The following is a 26368-nucleotide window of genomic DNA, read 5'->3' as shown; positions in this document are numbered from 1 at the left end:
AAAAGTACCACCAACTCTCAGCCACTAAAAAGGATTAAGTGGAAAGATCTAGCAATGGACAGAAGGAAAGCATTCTGCTCCTCCTGCAGTTCTGAAGGATTGAAATGCAGAAGTAGGCTTCCTGTTCCCTTGAAACCCACTAAGGATAGAGCGACAAGAGATGCGTCACAAGAGTACTTTAAAACACATTTTTGGGAAGTAGATTTGTGTCAAAGTGACTGATCCTGTACCTCCACCATCCTTCCCAAAAAAAGTCAAACTAGCTCCTAGAAGCAAACAGAAGAATGTATAGCCTTTTATATCTCCAAAAGACAAAAGGAAAACAAGGTGAAAGACAAAAAAGTTGCTATTTTCATGAAGACATTTCACTAGGATCTTTTGGTTTTGAAGTAAACCCTCAATTCCATGCAATCTTGATTTTAATAAGAGCCAAAATATATGATTTTTTGCACAGCTTTACCTGCAGAAAGCTCAGTTATAGCTGACTATATTAAATGCATCTTCAAAAAGCAATAAGTAGTGCTGGGGAGGAAATAATGAACTGGGAAACAACCACCAGATGCATATTGAATTTTGAGCCTTTGTAAGAGAAACGCCTTTAAACTGTGCACTTGTATTCTCCTTTGCAAATACGTTTTCTAAATTACTAAGCATTATTATAATAATCAGAGCTAATAGCGACAGCTCAAGATAGGACTGCTTAATATTTCCCCTTATAAAGCCATTTTTCAATTGCTTATATCTTTGTTAAACTGTTTGGTGGAAGTTTTTCATACTTGCTCTCTGCCCCAGGCAAAGCTTTCTTTTCTAAAGATTTCAGTGAAAACCATTCAGCTATTTTGAAGAATTCGGTTTGGCAAAGCTATTACCTATATTAAAATTTCCATCAATTTCAGTGAAGAACACAGTGCCTCTGTGCTTTGGAGCAGAAATGTAAGTTTAGCATATAGACAGTCCTGGTGACAAAGGTATCTTTTGCTGTCATGATAGTCCATCCACATTTAGCAGTTATGTCTCTGGAAATGGCAATCTGCATATGCTCATTGTTTGTTAGAGATCTATTGCTAAAATTTCAGAACATGCCAATTCCGCTGAGCATGCTCCAGTCCCACTACAAGAGTGAGAGTTAGAGCTTTAGGTGGGGAGATGAAACCACATCAGTCACAGCTATTCTTCCCTTTAAGTCAAAGGTGCATTGAGTTGGGAGCCAGGAAATCATCATAAATCCTAGTGTCAGTTCTTATACCAACTAGTGTTAATTCTGTGCACTTCACAGATGTTACAATTAAACAAGGTCTTAAACCCTTATGTTAGGGTATGTCTACACTGAAACACTGGATTTTTCACACCCCTGAGAGATGTAGCTATGCCGATGTAAATTCCCAGTGTAGACCAGCCCTTAGGAGATAGCTATTCTTTATTCTACAAAGAAGGTAATAGACATTGTACAAAGTTACTTCTAACAAAGCTTGAGCATAGCCCAGCCCAGCCCCATTGCCTTTCAGAATGTGTGTACCAAATTTATGCCCTTGCTGTGCTGCCCAACTAAACACTAGACCACATTGCTCTGCAGAGCAAGACAAAGCAGGCACTCCCAACTTTCAACATTCTCTTGGTACTTGGCAACTAGCTATTTAAGCTACTTGCAAAAAGTAATGCCTGTTGGGACTAGGGGCTGGTTCTAACAGACTAAATAGTTTCTGCTGCCAGTTACTCCATTAGCTCTTTAGAAGTGTGTACTGTGTATTTAAAGGTGGTGGGTTCCAAACTTGCTAGTGACACATGCAAGGGTTAATGTGGTTCCACATGATGGAATTTGTTTTTTTAGTTTGCTCTTTTAAAAATCTAGGAGATTAGTGTTCTTGGGACATAGAAAAATATTAAGTAAAGTTGCAAAGTCAAGCAACCAAAAGCTAGGAAAATCCAGTATTATGGTTATATGTGCAACCTTAATCCAGACCCATCATTTTTATCCAAGCACCACATTCTTTAGTTACATCATCACATAACACTTCTGATTTTGCATAACATGCACAGTGAATGAGGCGGAGGGTTGCAAGTAGGAAAAGGAAGTTCTCTTGTGTTTAAGGCACTAGACTGGGACCTGAGATAGCTGTGTTCTATCCTTGGCTTTAAAGAAACCTACTATGATGCTGAACAGGTGCATCATAATGCATGCACACTGAAGGGAGCCAGATTAAGGCAACCCTAAATCTGGCATTTCCAATTTGAGCACTTGACACTGCAATATTAGCATTCTTTAATATATAGTCTTTTGTATACAATACTGAAAGACATCTAGCAGTTAGGGCACTGGACCACATGTCAGGAAACCTGGATTCTATTTAACTTCACCACTGAGTTGCTGCGTGTTCTTGGCCAACTCACTTCTCCATTTTAGGACAGTGTCCCCTTCTGGAGATTATACTTACCTGCACTCTCCGTGGTAAAGCACTGAGATCTACAAGTGAAAAAAAGCACTTATACCACAATTATCAAGCTGTATTCTGTTTTATGTCACTATGACATAACCTGAAGCTAAACTGAAGTCTCTATACCCTTATCCAACTAGTTGATGGTCAGGTCACAGCCACTCCAAAAGTATCTAATAGATGTACAAGGTAAGACACTCCCCCACCACACACACCCCTTATTTAAGTCTAAAATTTGCTGCCAACCTTGCTCCCATTTTCATCTACTGCCCCAATCCGTCTGGCATGGCTATGTACTTCAGCACTGTCCATTAAAGTTTTCATTTTAACTTTTAAAATATGTATTGTGTACTCAATATTCCAAGTTTTACTTTTCATTATGTTGGGAGAGCCAAGAGACAGAGGAAGAAGTACTACTGTAAACTGTAACAGTAGTTACAGCTAAGCAGAAAACTAGGAAAATCAAATTGCTATTCCCACCTAAGTAGTCTCCTGCTTAAGGACATGCTGGGCCAGGAGAAAGTCATTTTGAAATTAAACCAAAGCTGAGCCTTCCAGATAACTGAAAGTAAGTCCACACAGTCTCAAAGTGCCTGAGGCAACTGACTAGGGCTTGAACTGAGAGGTTAAAAATAGCAGGTTAGATGTTTGGGCACTGAGACCCTCCTCCCTTGCCAGGTTTCAGAGCCAAGGCTCCACCCCAAGCCCAAACACCTACACTGCTATTCTTTGCCCCACAAGCCCTAGTTTGACCCAGGCAGAGACTTGCTTTTGCAAGGGTTTTTTTTGTTTGTTGTTTTTTAGTTTGTTTGCTGTGTAGTTACTGTGTACCCAAAACAGACCACAAGTATTGGGTTATGTACAGTAGGGAAATTTTGGGAAGTTCCCACCAATGCCAACATCAGTTCAGCTCTGCCAGTGGTTGCAATGTTTGAAGTCCTAGCTACTGGCTGCCACTGGCACTTTCAGCCCTGTCAACCAGACCTGCTTTGAGCAGGATTAGAAGACACGGTGCTTAGACACCAACACCCAGTTTACATTAGGGCTCCTGACATGGATGGCACTCATGCAGCCTTAAAAAAAAAAAAAAAAAAAAATCTGTTTGCAATGCTGAAAAACTTTTGTGAAGTCTCCCTAGTGTACATATGCCCTACAATTAGGCAAATTCCAACACAGGCATTTAAAAAAAAAGTTTTGGTGATTCATTGTGTAGAAAGTTACAACACAACCTTACTGGTTCTTTTAACAGTAAAATCAAGCTCCTTTTAATGATTCATAAATATTCTTACTGTACTACTAGTTGCTGGCACACAGATCCATTATCTGTTATCAGTTCATTCAGTTTTAATTCAAGGTGAACTTTTCCCTGCAAAAAATAAAAATACCACATGTAAATATTTTTGAAATCCTTTATTTCAAAAGTAGTAACAGCACATAGGAAAGTAACTTGCACATACTTTTAAAATATAATTTATCTCTCTCTATAAGATGTAGAACTTACTCATTTAAAAAAAAAAAACAACCACCCACACAGACATGCTAGCAGAAAATGGAGGTAAATCAATGGCATACTAATGCTAAGGGGAACATTTCTGGGTAAAGAGCTCACTCCTGCTCCACTGACTTTAATGAAATCCATTGTCAATCTTGCTAGAGCCAACTAGAAATTTAGGGCCCCGTCCTGAGCTAGCAAAAAATGAGAAATTGATATGCAATATATGACCAAACACTACTATCCCCAGCAATATGGGACTCTAGAATCTTCATTGTTGCCTGTTCTAGCTAGGCTTAGGAGGATGAGAGGATGCTAGAAATATTTATGAGTGAAAACTGAGAAACAGGTTATTACTGTTTATTACATGCACAGCTCTAGCAATGTGCTAAGTGCTTTCCAGACTGAGGAAGTGACCTCTTCTCGTTATCTAAGTGTTTGATCTAAATGACAAAGTAGTGAAGAGCAGCGAGAGTGAACTTTACTTATTTCCATGATACATGTCTCATGATTCAGTCTAGCGTAACAGTTCTCTGCAGTGACAGCTAGGGTTTATAAAACAATACTCAAAATATTTATATGCTGTTTGATACGAGAGATACCATTTGATTTCAAACAGATTTTGAAAATGATGCATGGGAGTTCTGTTATTTGTTAATAGACTTTGTGCAGTAGTCACCCAAATAAGTGTACTTAATATAGAATCTCATTCATACAAACAAAAACACCAATTGTTTCAGTTACAGCTCTGTGAGGACAAAGAGTTAGCCATTTTTCCCCATACCCTCTGTAAATGATGATGTATCTAACCAACTTTGGGACAACACTGTAAAAGTAACATACATACATCTTTGGGCTCTTCCTCTCTGCATCTCAATGATAACACATTTGACCTGGATACAAAACCGGAATGGTTGCTTATTCTACAGTAAATGTAGTTCTTCTAAATGTTGTAGTTAGTGTGGATTCCACTGTAGGGAGTATACACCTCATACACATAAGTTTGGATTTTTTTCCTTTTCACTAGCAGTGTATCAGGGCTGCACACGTGCCCTATGCCCCTTTGTGCTCTGACATGAGATCTTAAAGGCAGGGCAGCCATGACCTACCATCAGTTCCCTTGCAAGTCAAACCCCATGTTGCTAAAGCCTCCAAATAATGGTGATGGAGGACAGATTGTGGAATTCACACTGACTATAACAGCTTCACGAACCACAGTTTTTGTAGGGTATGCAACTATTCTCTCTCCTTCATGTATAGGTCAGTGTGGATCCCATGGTAGGAAACTGACAAGCAGTATCGTCACAGGACAGTGATAGCAAGGAGTTTCAGCTGTCATTTAAACAGATTGAAATATTGCTCTTCTGAATTTGGCATCCAACCTGGCTACCATTCAAGTGCATAAAATATTTTAACACAAAAAGTTATAGGGCTGCTTCTCATAGCTGCCTGGTAGATCTTGGAGATTTGTATGTTTTGGAAGCAGGCAGATAATGCCACCTGTATCCTTGTAGAGTGTGCCTGGCCATTTGAAGGCTTGCCTGCTTGACAGCAGATGGAAATTCACTGTGTGATCCACTTTAAAATGCTCTGCAGTGAGATAGCCTGGCCTTTTGATATACCAGATGTCACAGAAGACCAGACCTCGTGGAATAGGCCACAGCAGCTTTTGAAGGTGGTGTTCTCTAGACTGGATCCAACATGGGTCTCAATCTTGTCAAATTCACAGACGTATCAAAGGACCAGTGTGCACTGCCAAAGAAAAGCAAGTCCTCAGTCATAACCTGTATCTCTTTAGGGATGGTCCAATGGAGCTTAGAGCCATGATGCTCTGTGCATGGTTACTACGGTAGCTAAAGACCTGATCATGGCGTCGTAGGCATCCATCACTGCTTACAAAACCATCTTAACAGCATAATTAAGGAAGGTCAAGCTCTTTTCTACTGTCATAAGGGAACTTTACAAGGAAGGCTGTCATCCTGTCTGACGTTAGAAAGTTATACTTGGCCAGGAAGGCCTGACAGCAGACATGCACCGATATAGTGACACTAAAGGGTACAACTTCCTCCCAAACAGGAAGAGGCATTTGAGGTCTTCATCTGCGGCACATTTTTGTTCTATTTTTCTTTTTCACACAACTAACAAGTCTAGGTTTCCTGAATGGGGTACCAAGCACCTCTACATGTTTTGCCATTGATGGCTGGTGTCTACCCAGGGCTTCAGGTGGGACTAGTTTTCCCCTATTAATGGGGAGGGTGATCCTGGCTGGACCATAAACTGACAGGGTGTCAAGCTTGTGAGACTTCTGAGATCTCCATCAGCAGAGTCTAGGGAATCCGTACACGGCACTCCTGCAAAGTTACCTGATGCCAAGGATACTGCTTCATCCAGTGTCAAGGAGGAGAGATCCTCTGATGTTGGCAAGGGATACTAATGTTGCTCAGCCCCTGGATCTGCCTCCTCTTGATATTCCCCCATTGGTTGTCTGGCCAGAAATGCCCCTTGGGAGAGAGATCTCTTGCTCTTCCTCTGTGGTGGAAACTGGCTCCTCAGTAAAAAGGTGGGCCCCAGTGTTCTCAAGAGGGCCATGGTGGCATATTGTATAGGTACAGATAACTCAAAGGCTGCTGGCTGGACCAGTGCCAGTCTTGGTGGGACAGTGGTTGCTAGGGCCTGTAGGAGAAACCTGCAGCTGTCTCAGTAACACTGATCACAGACCTTGGTTGGGGGGGGGTGAGGGGGGGGGGGGGCACGCAGAGATGGACGTTCTTTGCTAGATGATGGTTAGAACGTACACCACAGCATTGGTGAGTAGAACTCTAGAAGTAACAAGAGATGCACCAATACAGAGCCAACAGATCTGGTCTGCTGGAGTCCAGGGTCGATGCCATGAGGATAGTCAGTGTTGGTGAAGTATGCTGCCTCACAGTGTGCTTCTTCTCTCCACCCAACAGTGCATAAAGCTGTTCTCCAGAAGCTGTCTTTGCACCTTTGGGAGGACACCGAGCTCCTTCTTGAATTCCTGCCTCATTCATAGCGGTCCCTTTCGTTGCCTGACTTCAAATCCAGAGGCACAGATCAACATCAGAACTGGGATTAAGCTGACTTTGTTGTCAGTGCTGGGTCTTTCACTGGCTCTATCTTCTTTGCAGCAATCTTAGAAATTGCCAGTCTGCTTAACAGATGGTGGCTTTTCCATTAACAGGATTCTGGTGCTTGTTTCCTCCAGGTCTGATGAGACCTTCATGGACTACTCCAGAAGGTGGAGTTTCAACTTTGTATCTCAATATGGGAATCCTCACATAGAAGGATAAGCATACAAGGAATCAGGGTGACCAGACAGCAAATGTGAAAAATCAGGACAGAGGTGGAGGAGTAATAGGAGCCTATATAAGAAAAAGGCCCAAAAATCGGGACTGTCCCTATAAAATCAGGACATCTGGTCACCCTAGGTTATCTATTTGTAATGTGCAATTCCCCCAGGCAGAAGAGACACCTATTTTGCCTGTCCTTTGGAGGGGGATTAGTCCCTGGCAGGATGGACAGGGCTTGAAGCCCACAGATTTCAAAGCCACTACTAGAGAAGCCCCTGTACGGGGTGGGAAGGGGGGGGGCAGGAGGTCTGGCCAAAAAAGTTCAGTCCAGAACATTAATAATCAATCAGTTCATGGCATTCAAAACAGGAGATCAGAAATGGTTCTGAAGATTTGTAGAACATTTTGAAGTTCAATCTGAGTTGAAAACTAGAGGGTTGAACACTCACCAGGATCCGTCTTGCTGCCACAGGCAATAAGGAAACTGAGGACTGATCATGGCCAGCCCACCATTCACTCCCTCAAACGGAATCATGAGGCATCAAAGGGCAATGTGCAGCCCTGATAGACACTGCTATTAAAAAAATAAATAAATAAATCCAGTCTTGCATGCACGAGGCACATGTGCACCTAGAGTGGGATCCACAATGACATAGCCAAAGACTATCCAGTTTTGTCAGCATAACAGCTTAAACAAAAGCCAGAACACCAAGTGGAAAATGAGTTTGTGCCATACCTGCTATTCTATGTAGCCATGTCTATCTGTGGATTCTGGGGGCTTGTCTACACTTACTGGGGGAATTGATGCGCTGCGATCAATGCTTCAGCAGTTGATTTAGTGGGTCTAGTGAAGACCTGCTAAATAGGCTGCAAATCACTCTCCCGTCAACTCCTGTACTCCACCGGATTGAAAAGAGTAAGGGGCATCAACGTGAGAGTGTCTCCTGTTGACATCGTGTAGTGTAGACCCTGCGAGAAATAGATCTAAGCTACATCCATTTGATTTATGCTATTCATGTAATGCAAATTGCATAGCTTAGATCGACTTTTCACTGCTGTCGAAACAAGGCCTGGGAAAATCTGGGCTGCTATTCTAAGGTGCCTCAGCAAGGGACAGAGTGCCCACAGGTCATACACATCAGGTGGGGGGGAGCACAGCAGAAAACATACAGGGCACTGCACTTTGGGATGTATTACTGCAGAGCAAGGAAGAAGGAAATATCAGCCAAACAACCAAAAACCCCACAACCCTTTACCTGGTTTGGTTTTGGGGGTTTGTGTGCTTTTTTGGGGGGGGAGGTCATGGAAAAAGCCTTCTGTAGGGCTTGCTGGATCCCTAGGGATAGCTAACACTGTGAACCAAAGTAGGCCTTGTCAGAATAGTAACACTTAGGTAGCAGCCAACCATAGGGTAACCAGATAGCAAGTGTGAAAAGTCGGGACGGGGTGGGAGGGTAATAGAAGCCCATATTAAAAAAAGCCTCAAATATCGGGACTGTCCCTATAAAAATTGGGACATCTGGTCACCCTAGCTAACCAAGTAAGTACCTTCCTGACTAGAGAGGATGGTACAAGAACACAGCAACCTCTCAAGAGATGGTACAAGGACACAGACCCTGTGTAAGATAGGGATGGAAGGTGTATAATGAATGAGGCAGGGAACTGCAAGAAGAGAAAGGATTGTTTCCTACTTAATGACAGGTTTCAGAGTAGCAGCCATGTTAGTCTGTAGCCGCAAAAAGAACAGGAGTACTTGTGGCATCTTAGAGACTAACAAATTTATTAGAGCATAAGCTTTCGTGGACTACAGCCCACTTCTTCGGATGCATCCGAAGAAGTGGGCTGTAGTCCACGAAAGCTTATGCTCTAATAAATTTGTTAGTCTCTAAGATGCCACAAGTACTCCTGTTCTTTTTCCTGCTTAAGGTAGTTGAATTTAGCCCTGGAGAGCTGGATTGTGTCCCTGCCTGTACTACAAAATTTCTTTGTGATGCTAGGCAAGTCATGTGAAAAAAAAGTTTTTCCACAGGTGATGACTAACTGCGTGTCCTTCATTTTCTGGGTAAACCATTTTAGACTCGAGTCTGATTTGCAGAAGTGGTGAGCATTCACAGCTACCACTGAAGTCAACAGGAGTTGTGTTCTGGATGTATAAAATGCTATACAATAAGAACTCAAAAAAATTTGGGGAAGGGATAGCTCAGTGGTTTGTGCATTGGCCTGCTAAACCCAGGGTTGTGAGTTCAATCCCTGAGGGGGCCACTTAGGGATCTGGGGCAAAATCAGTACTTGGTCCTGCTAGTGAAGGCAGGGGGCTGGACTTGATGACCTTTCAAGGTCCCTTCCAGTTTTAGGAGATGGGATATCTCCATTAGTTTATTTTATTTATTTAATTTAATTGGCTCCTAGGCATCTCCAATTGGACACCCAAAAAATTAGTGCATACTTTTGACTTCAATCTCTCTGTGCCTCAGCTCCCCAGTTGTAAAATGGGGATAATACTCAAACTCACATGGGTGTGAGTGAAAATTAATGAATGTTTGTGAAGCACTCAGATTCTATAGTAGCAGAACCACAGAAATACTCATGAGGAAATTAGTAAGTCTGCCTTTAGAGTACTGTTTGGATGGTGTGCAGTAAATAAGGCCTGGAGCCACATAATGAATCATCAGGATAAACACAACTTCTACCAATTCTCTAAGAACTATCCATCATTGGCTCTGAATGATGCAGAGGTCCTGTGGAAAAAATAATGTGATTCTGTAATTAGACTATATCAGTGACTATACATAAAGGGGCCAAAAATCAAATGTTTCACAGGCAACCTTAAATTTGGCATTTTCTAATCCTAAATGCATAATTTTGTGATAACATTCCTTTAGTGTATTTATGTAATTTACTACATTTTCTAGGAAAGCAAACTAGAACACACAAATTCCATAATGTGGAATCATACTGACTACCCATATGGGTCATCGAAAGGATAAGACCTTTCAGATCTACAGCAAGGACCTCTACCACTTGAACTAGTGGAGTAATTGGTAATTGTAAGAGGTTGTTATCCTCTAATGTAGATAAGCCACTTTGACAGTGTGTTTCACAGCTATTTGTTGGCAGCAGAGACAAAGTGAGAGACTCAAGAAACCTGGGTTCAATTCCCCATTATTGAAGAGAATGTTCTTTAGTGGTTATAAACTTTTCTGCCTTTCTCCCTTCCTCTGCTCCTGCCTACTCCTTCCCAATCCTTAACTAACTAAATAAATAAAATAAATTAATGGAGATATCCTATCTCCTAGAACTGGAAGGGACCTTGAAAGGTCATCGAGTCCAGCCCCCTGCCTTCACTAACAGGACCAGGTGGCCCCCTCAAGGATTGAACTCACAACCCTGGGTTTAGCAGGCCAATGCTCAAACCACTGAGCTATCCCTCCTTACTCCACAGTCCTCCTTGTGCTGCTTCTGACCCCCCTGCCTCTGTGTCAGGCTGCTTCTTCCTCCTCCACATTATCTGGGAGCCAAAAGTGAGGGGAAGTGTCAGTGCTTTAAGTTCAGAAAAAACAATTGCAAGGGAAGTCCTGTTTTACCCCTTGCAGCCCAGGGAAGGAGCATGTCCAGAGAGCTTTGAAGAATTTAGCTCTAACAAGTTTCTACTTGGCAAGTGTGAACTGTTATTTTAATAGGCTCAAAACTTGGCCAAATGAAGGCTGATTTTTACAGGGGTGGCAAAAGGCACTTCCCTGTTAAGGCTGCACTCCTGACATTTCAAATCCCTGATACAAAGCATGGAGGTGCTAGAGCTTTGAGGAAACTCTTGCAAGCATTTAACAAAAACCACCAGGGACAAAATAAGCAATTCCCCCCAATCTCATGATTGGAAACAGCTGAACCATTTTAGCCAAAACTCTGAAAAAATAATTCAGCCTATAAAGTTTCAACCCTAACAACTAAAGGAAACTGAAAACAGTCTTATAGAAAGTGTTGGGCAACCATAATTATAACCATCACTACCAGTTCTGCCTATAACAGATAAGCGGATGCAATACATGCACACACAGAGGAAATGGAGACAATATTGGTCAGCATGATACACAGTGGCAGCAAATGATATTTTATTAAAATTTTGTGACACCATATTGAGCAGCAGACGAATTGTCAGATCAGCTGCACATCACATCACTCCTCCTCCCTCTCCAACTACAGAGAAAGGTAGCATCCTATCCCTCTTTAAAGGAGGGGGCACCACTTTTCTTTCCCAGTGGTGAGAAGCAAGCATCTGCTCCTTGTTACTTTTCCCACACACCCCACCCAAACCAGCTTGTCCCCGGCAGGGTCTTTTATGGGAACTTTCTCAGCAGTTCAGTTTCCCAGTTTGAGGTGGGAGTGGTTGTTACTATCCTACCACCAGAGGAAGACCCAGCTGCTCCCCATCAATGAGTCCATTCTACTGTAAGCTCTGAAATGTTTGATACTTCTGAAACAGTGAGGAAGTTAGTCATCTCCTAGACTTTTCCAGGTCTAGTTGTGCACCAGGCATCTTCAACATTCACAGTGCAATTCATATATTCCCTTCCCTTTATATTATGTTCCAGTTTACATAAAAATGAACCAGCTACCCACTACATGCTAGTCACTTATCCAACTGTTAATTCTCCTCCAATTCACACTTTTGAGTAAGGCACAATTGCTCTCCTTTTTACTCTTGTACAGAGAAGACCTGTCCGCTGCACTGGTTCAAGTCACAGTTTATACCAGCACACCACATATACACTAGGGTTTGCACCAGCGCAGCTAAACAGGCCTAGTGATCTCTCCACTTTTGAAAGCACACAAACTTCTCACGAGTTATTTAAAACAATAATAAATAAATAAATAAATAAATAAAAGAGAGCTCAAGCTTGGCAAAGCAGAATATAAACGGTTCTCAATTTTTATGTTGAAATTATTAACGAGACAATAACTGGTTCTTTTAACATAGTCCATTAACAGGTTTATCTAAAGACTTACGGTGATTAAATATGTATAAGTTTAGATTACCTAAAAGTTTGCTAAAAGATTCTATGGTGAGACACCACAAGTAAAGATGCATAAAGAACGGACTGCTCTGAAGAATTTGAGGAGTGGGTGGAAAGATACAAGATTGATTTTTACTAACTGAAACAAGCTACAACTTGACCTATAAAACACTACTACTGTTGCTGCCCTATAATGACAATAAAACCCTTAGCTGAGCTTTTCCATACTTACATCAAAACAGGTATACGTCAGAAAAAATGAAACGTTTATGTTCTAAATCCTTTGGGGCAAAGGCTGTTTTCTGCTGTGTACATCACTGGACAAATAGGAGAAGGAGAGGAGAGGTGGAGACTTAGAAGTTTCTTTCATAAGGAAGTTTCAACGGCAACTATTTTGGGATCACTGCCAAATATTTTGAAAACTGTTAATGTATTTGTCATTCAGTGCATGTAGTAAGAAAATATTTGTTGAGCCTTGTGTAAGCACAGAAATTATGTCAAACAGATTTACAGGATGAAACAATGAGATATTAAAGACAATGCCAGTAATCTTAGAAAGAGCTCTTGAATGCCCAGTTAAGAACCATCATTAATAGTGTTATTGTAACATTGTTAGGTTAAAGCTATCTGCAAACATTTTTATTACATATCCCCTGATTACTGATACAAGGGACTACACAACTTATGTGAAGTTTTTTTGTTTTAAAACCATAGTGAATGGCTTACGGAACAAGCTAGTTAAGCAAACCGTAACTGGCTTAGTGGAAAACTTCGATTCAGAACCATACTAGCTGTATCCATACACCTACCTGCAGCTAACAAGATTTTATAGAATCACAGAAATGTAGGACTGAAAGGGACCATTAGAGGTCATCTATTCCAGCCCCCAGAACCAAGTATACCTAGAACCTCTTGTTAAAAACCTCTAAGGATGGGGATTCCAAAGTCTCCTTGGTAACCTATTCCAGTGCATAAATATTTACAGTTGGAAAGTTCCCCCCCCCCTCCCAATATCTAACCTAAATCTTCCTTGCTACAGGAAGGAAGGTTTACTTCTTGTCCTACTTTCAGTTGACATGGAAAACAGTTGATCACTGCCCTCTTTATAAAAGCCCTTAACATATCTGAAGACTTAGGTTCCCCTTCAGTCTTTTTTTTCCTCAAGGCCAAATTCCCCGTTTGTTTGTTTTTAAACCTTTCTTTATAGGTTACGTTTTCTAAGCCTTTTTACCACTTTTAGTGCTCTCCTGTGCTGAGCAGAGTGCAACAAATTACCTCTCATGTCTTGTCAAGAACAAAATCATGCCAGATCAACTTAATTTACTTTTCTTGAAAAATTACTTGGCTTGTGAATAGGGGGAAAATTGTAGACATGATATATCTCGATTTTAGTAAGGCTAATATACAGTCCCAGACAACATGCTCATAAGCAAACTAGGGAAATGCGGTCTAGGTAAAATTACTATAAGGTGGGTGCAAAGCTGTTAAAAAACTTTACTCAAAAGAGTCATTATCAATGGTTCACTATCAAACTGGGAAGACTTATCTACTGGAGTCATGCACGGGTCTGTCCTGGGTTTGGTACTATTCAATATGTTCATTAATGAGTTGTATAATGGAGTGGAAAGTAAGCTTAAAATTTGTAGATGATAAACTGGGAAGGGTTGCAAGCATTTTGGAAGACAAGAAGGGAGTGAGAAACAAACAATGGGATCTGGGGTATTCTGTCCTTGACAAGGCAGTCAGACTGCTTGGGATTTCCATATTGCCTTGAAGAATCTGCTGTGGAAGAAAACTGAGGATAGGGAGGCTTCCTCCTAGGGTTTCTTCCCCTTGTTTTGGGATTGTCAAGCTACCTAGGCAGAAGAGTGGATCTCTCTGGAGAGACTGAGGGTGGAATTGTTTCCTTTTAGGAAGAAATGTATATTTCCAATTATTTCAAAGTGGCCCTTGAATCTTTGATCCTGTGGCGTTTCTCATCTGGTTTTTTTGGCAAAAGAACATCGGATACTCGAAGGAGAGATCCTCAATTGTCTGCTGGACCTCCTGTGGTAGACCTGACAATTGAAGCCAGGAACATCTGCACATAAATTACTGCAAATGCCATAGCTCTGGCTGCCCAATCTGCCACATTTAAGGCAGATGGCAGAGGCTCTAGCCACCAGTTTGCCTTCTTCTAAGACAGTCTGAAATTCCTGCCCAACATCCTCTGGCAACTTGTCTGAGAACGTCATTACATGTTCCAGAAGGAGAAGTCATATCTGGCCAGTAAGACTTGCTTGTTAGAGATACAACACTGTAGGCCTGCTTTTGAATAAATATTTCTACTGAAAAGGTTAAGTCTCTTTGCATCTTTGTCCTTCAGGGTAGAAGGCAGTCCCTGATTCACTCCTTCATTTACTGCAGAGACAACAAAGGAACCTGGCAACGGATGGTAATAAAAATGGTCATATCCTTGAAAGGACATGGTACCTTCTCTCGGTTCTCTTGGCTGTCAGAGGCAGAGAGGATGGTGTTGCTAAAGGAACTTGTAGGCTCCAGACTAGCCTCCTGACAGAGAGCCATTCTAAAAGGGCCTTTGGAATCCAGCATGTCCATGATACTGTGTGAACTTTCCTGGACTACCTCAACAGGGATATCAAGAGAGGCAGTACTCTCTTTAAAAGGTCTTGGTAAGCCCTGTAGTCATCTTGGACCAGCGAGATAACTTTGGGCTACAGTCTCATCAGGTGATGACAACGATGAATGTAAAAGAGTCTGAGTCTGAGCCTCCTGCAGTGTACTTGGTAGAAATTCCAAAGGTTGCAGGCCTTGAGGATTTTGCTCCGTACTGAGGTTTGGTACCAACGACATCCTCCTGGTATCTGGTAGGGATCTAAAAAGTTGAGGAACTGGAAACAGGAGGTATTCACCATGGGTTTCAATAGGGCCATGGGTATGGCATAGGACCCCCCCAATCACGAGTGCTCCGAGATATTCTCTTTCATGTCATCTCCGGACATGCAGTCCCTAACAGTAACGAAACTGTCTCAGTGAAGAAGGGGAATGCTGTCACCTCTCTCAAGAGGGAGGGGCGTAAGAGCCTACCTCAGACTCTGAGAAAGAGCCTGAGTCCACTGTCCAGAGAGGTGCTGTATCAGGGGATATCAAGGTAGGTTTACCCTAGACTGCAACAGTAGAGAAAACACCAGATGGTCTGATACTTTATCACCCTACAGTACCAAGCCACTAGACTGAAGTAAGCCCATAGCTGGCGTCTGTGCATGCATTGATACCAGGCGAGCTGTCTCCTATACCACTGGTAACTCCCCCATCAAAGGCAGATTAGGTCTCGCGTTGCTGCACACGCCTCTGAAATGGTTAGTACCAACAGATCTTATTGCTGATCTTGTTGCACAGAAGTAGTTGGCACCATGGCGGGGGTCAGTACAGATGGCCCCAGTTCTGGAGCTGGAGCCAAGGACCCCTGATATGAAGAGGTTGGTAGCAGGGAGCATCTCATGCCAGAGGACCCCTTCCCCGGCCCTTCTGAACGCTTATTGTTGGATGACACCAGGGACCTAGATTGTCTAGTGGACCTAAATCTCAGCTCCTTGGATAAATCCAACCTCTTGTGCTTCTTCTTTGACATCAGGGAAGGGGACTGGTGCCAGTGTTCCAAGGCAATATCTGGAGGGGCACTCCGCACCGATGCTGAAGCAGTCAATGTATTTCCCAAGCAGGAAGGGTGAACACAGGGCAGGATGTTATGCAGCCTCGCTTCTCTGCCTTTCAGTGCTTATAGTTTCTGCAAGTTTGGCAGCAGTCCCTAACGTAGTCCTAATTTTAAAGGAAGTGCGACAAGATTCCCTCAACAGCACAGATATTTTGCAGCTGGCAAAAGGCTTGAATCTTGGAAACCAAGGCATAACCTGGTACTAGGAGTCAGCGACCCATAACAAAATGGAACGGACACTCCAATAAAATAACTTATGTCAATCTAAAAACTAACAAGTACCAACTATTTATAGAAAGATAGGATAAAGTTCCATGTAATGAGAGAAAGCTTGCTGAAGCAAGCCAACATGCTCCTACCTCTAATAACTGCTGGGGCTTCGGACAAGGCAGCGTAGGGCACATGCACTGCCCTGATGGAGATTTTTCACTTAGCATAGTGCTGAACTCTGGTGCACTGGGAGTACACATAACTGAAGTGGAATGTACATGTATAATCAAAGAACTCCTCTAATGTGTAATCTTGCTAACAGCCTGTGTCCTCTCCCTCCCCTCGTAAATTCTTTAAAGGAAAAATATGCATGACAGTTAAACTGTTAGCTCTTTATGGATGTGACGGTTAATTTACCTAACATGTATATCAGAGACACTAAGCACACAAGTATAAAATGATCTGAACATTGTCAGAAATACTAGAGAACATCCATAGAGTTAAAGCAAAAACCTCAAGACACACAATGCTACTTATCAGCTCAAAAAAAAAGCAGTAAGTAAAACATACACCTTTCAACAGGCTTGGAAAGTGTTCTGGGGCTCCAAGACAAGTTATGTAATATTCTTATATACATTATGGCATGTATTAAAAATAGTCCTATGTTTATTTCAGAGTCACTGTACACACACTTCCTCATCAAGTTGGGGAGATTCCATTTCACAGTGGCAGCTTCCCTCCAAATTTTCAACTATACTTAAGAAAATAAGAATGTTCACACTGTCAGATCAAAGGTCTATCTAGCCCAGTATCCTGTCTTCTGACAGTGGGCAACGACAGGTGCTTCAGAGGGAATGAACAAAACCATCGAGTGATTCATCTCTTGTCGCCCATTCCCAGCTTCTGGCAAACAGAAGCTAAGAACACCATCCCTTCCTATCCTGGCTAATAACCATTGATGGATCTATCCTTCATGAATTTATCTAGCTCTTTTTTGAATCCTATTAGAGTCCAATGCAAATTCACACCACTGGCTTATTCCAGCTTCTCAGCATATTTCAAGTCTCCTTTAGCTCAAATTCTAACCTTTTTCCTTACTGTCCCCTACACTTTGCTTCCACAGTAGCCAGAATGTCATCCACTGTAACATGGAAATATTTGTGAGTGGACAAACCTAAACCACCAGAATCTGGTTAGCTTGGGGATTCCCACTACTTGACACTATCAGAAGACATGAGTATCATTTTAAGAGTTCAAGGTCATCTTTTCTTGGCAACAGGGTATGCAGGCTAGAGGTATGGGTTTGCTCCCACAAAGAGGATCCTCAGAATAGATGTGCAGCCAATCATTTTTCTGTAGCGCTATACAGTAGATTTTCAGAGTTATAAATACTGTCACAGCCCTATGCTCTGTCATGGCGTCCGGATGGCCAATTGTCGGTCAGAAGGTCACATCGGTGTCGTGTGCAGCGCCTTGGTGTCGTGTGACCATTCTCGAACCTTCTGCCTGGTCAATTGTAGGTCACATTGGTACCGTGTGCTACAATTCCAGTGGGCCGTGTGCATAAGCCTAGTGTGCCGTGTGCAGTGCCTGTTACGTAGGGGGCACCAGCTCGGAGCCTGGTTGGTGTAGGAGCGGGGAACCAATTATACCCTTGCATGTGCTAGCATCTTCGAACAAAATTATGTCTCTGGTCTAAATCAGCAGGAGTGTCCGCGTGTTAGCTGAAAGGCCTGATCACCCTTTCAACCAGGATCTCTTCTGGATTTAGCTAGCTCGTGTCGTGTAATTTCAGGTTCCATCTCATCATGTCCTTGGTGTCTGTACTGCTGGTCAGCTGCGCCTGGAGTGTGGTATGCATGTATTGATTTTTGTAGATATTCTGTTGGTTAGGCCCTTTTTCTTTATTACTTGGTACCAAATCTCTTGTACAGTGAATAGAGGGCAAATTGTTACAGTTTATTCAGTTTTGTATGCTTGTTCTGGTTTTTGGTAAATAGTTGGTTGTAGATTCCTTGTTAAATGTATATAGCTTGTTTTATATTACTGCTCTGGTGATATTTCTGGTTGGTTACTTGTTTGAATTTGTATTGTTGGTTGGTAAAAGTGCTCCTCTCCAGTCCAAGTTGTGATTTTTTTCCCCCATTAATAAACGGGGACCTGTTTTTGAATTGCAATCTGCCTCTGTCTCAATTTCCCTCCTTCCACTTGATCCTCATTCGAACCTGTATTGGTCTTGGACAAATACCTGAGGAATGGAGGTTGTTCGTAACTCTGAACAAAACATTATAGTTTTTTCAAAAGTTTACAATTGAACATTCACCTAATACAGCTTTGGAACTTTAATATGCAGAAGAAAAATGCTGCTTTTCCTTTATTTATTGATTTTTAGTAGTTTAGGTTTAAACACAGTACTGTACTGGCTTTTTTTGTCTCTGCTGCTGACTGATTGCATACTTCCGGTTCTAAACGAGGTGTGTGGCAGATTGGTCATTTCATAACTCTGGTGTTCGTAACTGAGGTTCTTCTGTACATCCAAGCCAGGCTTGCAAGCCGACTTGGGGCATGTGTTCAAACTTCCCTTTCTCCAGGAGATCTAAGCACTGTATGTGAAGGCTAGTGAATTTCATTCAGAAGCACAATGTTTCAGTTGCGCTGCATTCCAGCAAATTTGTTTCTGAGTGAGGGTACGGGAAGAACCTAAGAACATTTTTATAATACTACTTCCCATCTGCAGAACTCTGACAAGGTAAAAATCTGGACCATTCCCAATGTCTTTGACACTTGACTCTCAGTACATGCAAGACGGTTGAGACTATGAATTGTGTAGCAGGGGCCATCCCCACTTCATCCAAAATACAGCCATTCAAATTAGTTAAATAGAGATAGTAAAAGAAAAATAATTAAAACTTTGAAATGGTTTCCATTTCACAGTGCTCACAATGGGGCAACAAGTTGTTGGGGTTTTTTTCAAATTTTTGAAGATGCAGGTTAGTGTGGTGTTCCCCCCCCCGCCCCTTTGGCCACTGACAGCAGTAAATGAGCAATGTATCCAGGTTTCCTCCACCCCAACACACTTTATTCCCTTCTGCTTTCATTTTCCCTTTTTCCATTGTAACTTTTCAAAGTGTTTCCACCTTTTTAAAAAGTTTTTCACTTTTTAAAGTAGAAAGAAGAAAAAAAAAAAAAAAAAACCATCAATTCACTATTAAATTCAGTGGCAAAAAAAAAAAAAAAAAAAGGAAAAATTCTGAAAAGGTTAGTGACCAAAAACTGGCGAAAAATGCTGCTTATATTTTTAAATTGCTTATGAAAATGTACTTTAACAAGTAATTTCCTCAGATGAAAAATTCTGAGCAGTTCTAAGTCAGTCACGTTCTTAACGTTAACTGAAAAGGAATCAGAGGCCTGATATCAGTTCAGAAACTCCGTAAATAATTGTCAGTTAGGGGTACTTTTTCCACCAGTGTAGTTATACCAGTATACAAAACATCTTTATATCAGAATAACCGGATCCATATTACAGAAGGTTGTACTGTTTTAATTATACTGGTATAGTACAGTTTTTGTCTGTAGACAAGCCCTAAAATTAGAAGAAAATTTAAATGGTAACTAAAGCAAACTTGCAAATGTGTTTCAAGACTAACTTGGACTGTCCACCACACTTTTAATGTGTGGGCTAAAACCAAAGCCTTAATAGTTCAAAACCCAAGATAGATATTGCCTTTATTTTTATGAGCTTTTACCTTCCTGTGCTCCAAATTGCCACTGTGGCCCAAATAGCATAAAGCTATTGGAACCACAGGTTTGCAGATAGGTCTACTGTCTCTATCTTAACAGCATCACCTAGCTTCTTGCCTTAGAGAAGTCTTATTAACCCCTCTGAGGGAAAATTTAAGAACTTTTTACTTCATAAAGACATTTGCTATGCATTACCATGTGGTTCACTTCTCTGATTTATCTTTCTACTGAATATTTATCAGGATTCAGTGATATTTCCAATTCTAGTTTATATTCAATATTTTTGAGCTGTTCTAGAAATTGTCAAAATTTGCTGAAATACTGTGATGTTTTGCATAGTTATTTTCACTTATCTAAAAACCATGTGGCAAACCATGCACGCCCCACCGAAATGGTAAAATGCACAGCTGGTAGTGTAGTGCAAAAGAAATCAAGATAATTTTCTTCTTACTAACAAGCTTAAGTACTTCATGGCTCCATCTAGTTTTTCTGCATCTGCAAATGTATGCCAGAACACAGAACATCTCTATAGTTAATTAGAATTAGCATCTCTATTGCTGACATTTCCTAAATAGGTGTTAACGTTATATTAGTGATGGCCAACATTTTGCCTCTGTATGAAATTTAGGTTATTCATCAGGCATATGGTAAGCACAGCTTCACTAAATTAATAAAGGTAGAAGAGAAAAAAAAAAAAAAGCGCCCAAGAGCAAAAAAGTGTATCCTGAATACACCAAAGGAACATATGCTACTTCAGTGCTAGGTCATCCAGCTGCACTCAGAATTAGGGATGGGAAACAGGTGGAAAACAGCAGAGAACAGATGGCTAAGTGCATAGTCTGAAGAGTGGATGGTATAGAAAAAAAAAAGCGGCATTTACAAGCCGCTTTTGGAAAAAGTGAACATTTCCTGCATTGTTATTTGAGAGAGCAAAGTTCGCTATTTTTCTGTATCTAGAACACTATACACTAAAGTTGTTTATGAACAGCTTCATATTTGCCTAATACATGTAGAGTATACAGCTAAAAGCAAGCTACTGTTCCATGCATTTCTTTGCAAATAAGAATCAAGTGTGATACCCACTTAAACCAAAGAAGGAATGACATTTCCACATTTTGAATGGCTTTCTGGGAGAAGGGTATGGTTGATTAGCACTCACATGGTACGGGGGGGAGGGGGGGGGAAGGGAGAGAATGAAACACTAAATTAAGCAATGTTTTGATTTGTTCTAATAGTATACGATATTAATTCGGACGCTTCTTTGCACAAAGACAGATTTTTCCAACAAGTTTGGGTACACAACTCTGTGCCTACCTGCATGCCCAGGTAATGTAATTCTACATGTGTAAAATTACAATGCACAAGTGGATAATTCTGGGCATTAACATGTCTACCCTATTTGAAAATCTCACCCATAGATCCCCCTTTTACAGAAAGTTTAATCCTCCTGACCAGATTAACTGAAGGGTTGTGGGTCCTGCCCTTGTGTAAGTTTGAGAAAATCATACTAAGTTTTTTTTAATACATAAAAATAACCACAGCAGCAACATTCTAAAGGAGGTTCTCAAGAGGCTCCTGTTGAATGTTCTCCATCAAACTGAAAGGATGACTAATGCAATTTACCTGCTTACAGTAGAATTCAACTCATCTCTAGGTGCTGCTAAGACAACGCTGCCAGCGGAACATAACTCTTAGGCTCAAGAAGAGAAAAATTATTTTTGGAATGTACCCAGTTCAGGTATTTAAAAAACATTCCACAGGAAGGCCAGAATACTCCAACCCGGAGGTCCTTCAAACACCATTTCAAATTACATATATCTAACACTGTGCTATACTACCAAGACACTTAAATGGAAAAAACAAAACAAGTTTGTATATTTCCCAGTTCTTCACCCCTCCTCTCTGCAAGCATATGCCTTTTGCACAATGTTTTTAAGTCAATATATATTTGTAATGTAAAGAAATACACTATATTTTTCTGGTACACACACACGCACACATGCACGCAGTTACTATAATTTTCCTACCAAGATTGCTCTCTCAGTCATGTTACTTCTTGAAAAGCGGTCATGAGAAACAATACAACATATCCATTTTAGAAATGCATGGATATTACTATTAGAAATGAAGCAGGCACTTAAAGTTACAGAAATCACCCAGGTGCTCCCCAAATCTGTAATTCCTAAAAATACTTATCTTACTGCAACTAGAACTTTTACCATGTATGTAACATTTTTTCTTTAATTTTGACATTAATAGTTACCTGGACCTCTGAATTAGAATCAACAGGCTGAAGCAAAAACCATGTCTCTTTGCTGGTATATTTGCATAAGTCCTCTTTTTTGATTGCTACCTTTCCTACAGGGAAAAAAAAAAAAAAAAAAAAAGGTGTGATAATGTAAGAAACTGACTTTCCCATGGAAGCATTAGATATTGCTTTTAATAAGAGACAACTTCAATTTAAAATCTAATCTTTAAAAAATTCAAGTTGTTTAACACTAAGACACAAAAAGTGGCAAATGTACTATAATTTTTAAAATTCTTTGCTCTCCTTTGATGCTGTACGAAACACCCAAACAAATAAGGGAAATTACCCATGTAGGGAAAACAGTGAAAAAGGACTATACAAAAACAGTAAACAAACTGGAGGAAGAAGTATCTCTTTAATTGCACTCATTACCTTGGATGTGACAAGTAACAATACTAGGTAAAATTAAACTTCTGCTTGAAAACAAGTTAATATGTCCCTTTAAATGCTAAACAAAATTAATGTTTAAGAGAACAATAAAGGTGCTGAAGAATGTTTAAAAATAGAAAATTAAAGGTAGATCGCTTTTTCAAATAGCAATTCAGTGCAAAAGCGATTATTCCAAATTATCTGGCACAAAGTATTTCCTTCCTCAGTTCAAGTAATGTGAAGTAACTATTTCCACTGAACACTTAGAGTTTTTAAAAGAACTATTTATCCAGAGTCTTCACAAAAGCAGCGGCAAAAGGGCAATTATACAGTGAAAACAGTTCATTTCCTTTCATTTTATCAGGTAAGCCTACTCATGTAAAACATTTTGCAGCATATGTACCTTTTAGCCATTTCATGACAAAACTAAAAATGTCTTAGGAAGTCTTCAGCAAATTTAAACAGTACTTCCACTACATATTTCCAAATACAAACAATGATCCAAATATTTTGTTGGCATGGAGTTGTAGAAACCAAAGGGCAAATTACATATTTTTTCTGAAATGCACTGAATATGGTGAGTAATTATATTAAGTTGTTCTATCACCCTCCAAAAGGGCCAAGTTAGAATAGGACAAAATTAAGCAGACTCCTGTACCCAATATAGAATAGTACTGTATTTTAATTAATTTTAAACTGTGTGCTGAGATAAAATTGTCTGTACAACCCCCCCACAAAAACAAAACCCCCCACACTGCACCTTTAGACCATGGGTGGGCAAACTATTTGGCCCGAGGGCCACATCTGGGAATAAAAATCGTATGGCGGGCTACGAATGCTCACAAAATTGGGGTTGGGGTGTGGGAGGGGGTGTGGGCTCTCGGGGGGGGCCAGAAATGAGGAGTTCTGGGGGTCGGAGGGGACTCAGGGTTGGGACTGAAAGGTTCGGAGGGCAGGATGAGGATCGGGGCTGGGATGGGGCTGAGGAGTTTGGGATGTAGGAGGGCACTCTGGGCTGGGAACGAGTGGTTGGGGTGCGGAAAGGGGTACAGGCTCTGGCTGGGGGTGTGGGCTCTGGGGTGGGGCTAGGGATGAGATTTTTTTTGGCCCCAGATCCCTAAATGGCCCCCCTTAAAGGACTAAACTCACCTGGGTTTAGCAGGCCAATGCTCAAACCAGTCAGCTATCCCTCCTTCCCAGGATTGGTCCTGCTTTGAGCAGGTGGTTGGACTAGATGACCTCCTGAGGTCCCTTCCAACCCTGATATTTTATAATTCTACAGATTCTATGAGTGGTTTGGGGTGCAGGAGGGTGCTCTGGGCTGGAATTGAGGGGGTTGGAAGGCAGGAGGGGGAATCAGGGCTGGGGTAGGAGGTTGGGGCACGGGGGGAGGCTCCAGGAGTGCAGGCTCAGGGCAGCACTTCCTCAAGCGGCTCCCAGAAGCAGTGGCATGTCCCTTCTCTGGCTCCTATGCAGAGGCACAACCAGGCAGCTCTACATGCTGCCCTGTCCGCAGGCACTGCCCCTGAAGCTCCCATTGGCTGTGGTTCCCGGCCAATAGGAGCTACAGGGGCGGTGCTTGGGGCAGGAGCAGCATGTAGAGCGGAGCCCCCTGGCTGCCTCTACATGTAGGAGCCAGAGGGTAGCCATGCTGCTGCTTTCAGGAGCCACATGGAACAGTCCCCGACCCTGCTTCCCTGCTAGAGAGGGGCAAGCCCCAGACCCCACTCCCCACTGGGCGCTCAAGGGCCAAATTAAAATGGCTGGAGGGCCAGGTCTGGCCTGCAGGCCGTAGTTTGCCCATCCCTGCTTTAGACTAGAGACATCTTTTACACAATTTCAACAGTAAAGGTTATTTTCAGAATATACTAGTTCTTACCTATACGCAGGTCTCTTTGTAAAACGCTCTTATCATAAATATAGAAGGACAAACACTGGAATGTTCTTGGAATCTCAAAGTAAAACTCTTCACCAAAGAAAGGACTGGGGAAAAAAAAAAAAAAAAAAAAAAAAGAGGGGGAAAAGTAACTGTAAATAGCAACATATTTTGTTGTAGAATTTATAGAAGATAACATCTGCTAAAATGTGGCAAGTTAACTTTTAACCCAGATGTAATGTTGCACAAAAAATTAAGTTACATGCAGGAGAGATTTTTCTCTTCCCCAGAATTCAAGAATCCCATTTTCCAAAATGTTCGCGTTATGAAGGGAAATCTCACTCCTTCCCAGTTCCCTCTCCCAGTTCACCAAATAACTTTGAGGTGCTCCAGAGTTTTTATGTTTTGTTTACTCATTTGCTTCTGTGTCCACAATATTCTAGTGATATATTATACTAGTAACTACTGAGACAGATGTTCAGGTCTATGATGACAAAGATTCAAGTGTTAAAACAAAGCCATTTGTAAATTTAAGTGATTAAAAGAAATTAAGTCAAGCACTAAAATTTCAGAGGAATTATTTCGGTTCTTTCAACATATTTATTCACCTCTTTCCAGAAAAGAAAGCCTGTACCCTAAAAGACTTATTTCTAAAAAAATGGAACCCAGATTTCTTCAAACTTGCGTAGCTGATCCCTATGGCAGAACGTGATCCTTTCCTTGTCTGCTAGATCAGAACGTCATTGTTCTGTTCTGTGCCCCGATTTACTTTTCCAACTCTCAGAAACCACGAACCCCACGTACTGATAAGCCCAAATTCACAGGTAAATATCCTAATATGTAGTTCTTGACTGATTTTTGAAGGTTCCAAAAATCACCTTAATTCTAGTCTCAACTTCTTTCCAGAGATGTTTAACCAGAGGACATTTCCACAACATAAATTTATATTAGTTGTTACTACTACAGTAGGACCTCAATTTGGACAAGTGCCTGTGGGACATATTTAATGATGTATCAAGCAAATAAAGTAGTATCATCATGTAATTAATATATTTTCTTTGAAAGCTGTCATTTAGGTTTAATTATCATCTGTAAAATAATCAGTAAAATATACTGAAGTACTGTTTGTAAAATTAACAATATGACTTTAATACACCATTTACTATCATCTATGCCAGAGGCTGCGGGCCACATCCGGCCTGCAGGACCGTTCTCCCCGGTCCCTGAGCTCATGGCCTGGGAGGCTAGCCTCCGGCCCCTCCCCTGCTGTTCCCCCTCCCCCAGAGCCTCAGCTCACTGTGCCACTAGCGTAATACTCTGGGTGGCGAGCTCCTGGGGCAGCGCAGCTGCAGAGCCTGGCCTGACCCGGTGCTCTGTGCTGCACGGTGTGTGGCTGGTTCCAGCTGGGTGGTGCGGCTGCCTCTCATGGTGCAGTAGCACTGCCAGCTACCGGTGCTCCAGGCAGCACGGTAAGGGGGCAGGGAGCGGGGGAGGGTGGTTGGGTAAAGGGCAGGGAAGTTCGGGGGTTGGTCAGAGGGTGGAGAACAGGAAGGAGGGGGAGGGTTGGATGGGGCAGCTGGGGGCAGTCAGGGGTGGGGGTTCTGGGGGCGGTCAGGGAGAAGGGGTGGTTGGATGGGGCAGGGGTCCTGGGAGGGGGGCAGTCAGGAAGGAGGGAGAGGGTTGGATGGAGCAGCAGGGAGCAGTTAGGGGCGAGGGGGGTCCGGGAGCAGCTGGGTGAATGGGGCAGAGATCCAGTGGGGGGCCCAATCAGGGGCGAGAAGCGGGGGCAGGCGGATAGGGGGTGGGGGCTGGGCCACTCCTGCCTGTTTGGGGAGGCACAGCCTCCCCTAACCGGCCCTCCATACAGTTTCTGAAACCCGATGCGGCCCTCCGGCCAAA

General features: G+C 41.9%; 1 protein-coding gene across 4 annotated transcripts in view; it reads right to left on the bottom strand.

Annotated features, from left to right (window-relative positions):
• RASA2 (RAS p21 protein activator 2) overlaps positions 1-26368 on the bottom strand; it is a 102797-nt gene that overhangs the window by 54231 nt on the left and 22198 nt on the right. For 3 of the 4 annotated variants that reach the window (XR_008446299.1, XM_054040498.1, XM_054040499.1), the window contains exons 3-5: positions 24473-24576; positions 22180-22274; positions 3722-3798 (exon numbers count right to left, since the gene is read on the bottom strand). Coding sequence is in view for 2 of the 4 variants with exons in the window: in XM_054040498.1 (XP_053896473.1) it covers positions 3722-3798; positions 22180-22274; positions 24473-24576 (276 nt within the window). In the remaining 2 variants the exon portion in view is untranslated. Of the gene's footprint in view, positions 1-3721; positions 3799-22179; positions 22275-24472; positions 24577-26368 lie in introns of those variants that run through there. The other variant, XM_054040500.1, reaches the window with a different exon arrangement.

This window comes from Malaclemys terrapin, chromosome 9, assembly GCF_027887155.1.
Source record: "Malaclemys terrapin pileata isolate rMalTer1 chromosome 9, rMalTer1.hap1, whole genome shotgun sequence".
In the NCBI taxonomy this organism is placed as follows: Eukaryota; Metazoa; Chordata; order Testudines; family Emydidae; genus Malaclemys; species Malaclemys terrapin.
The sequence above is the reverse complement of the archived record's forward strand: the minus strand, read 5'-3'. Positions and strand labels throughout refer to the sequence as shown.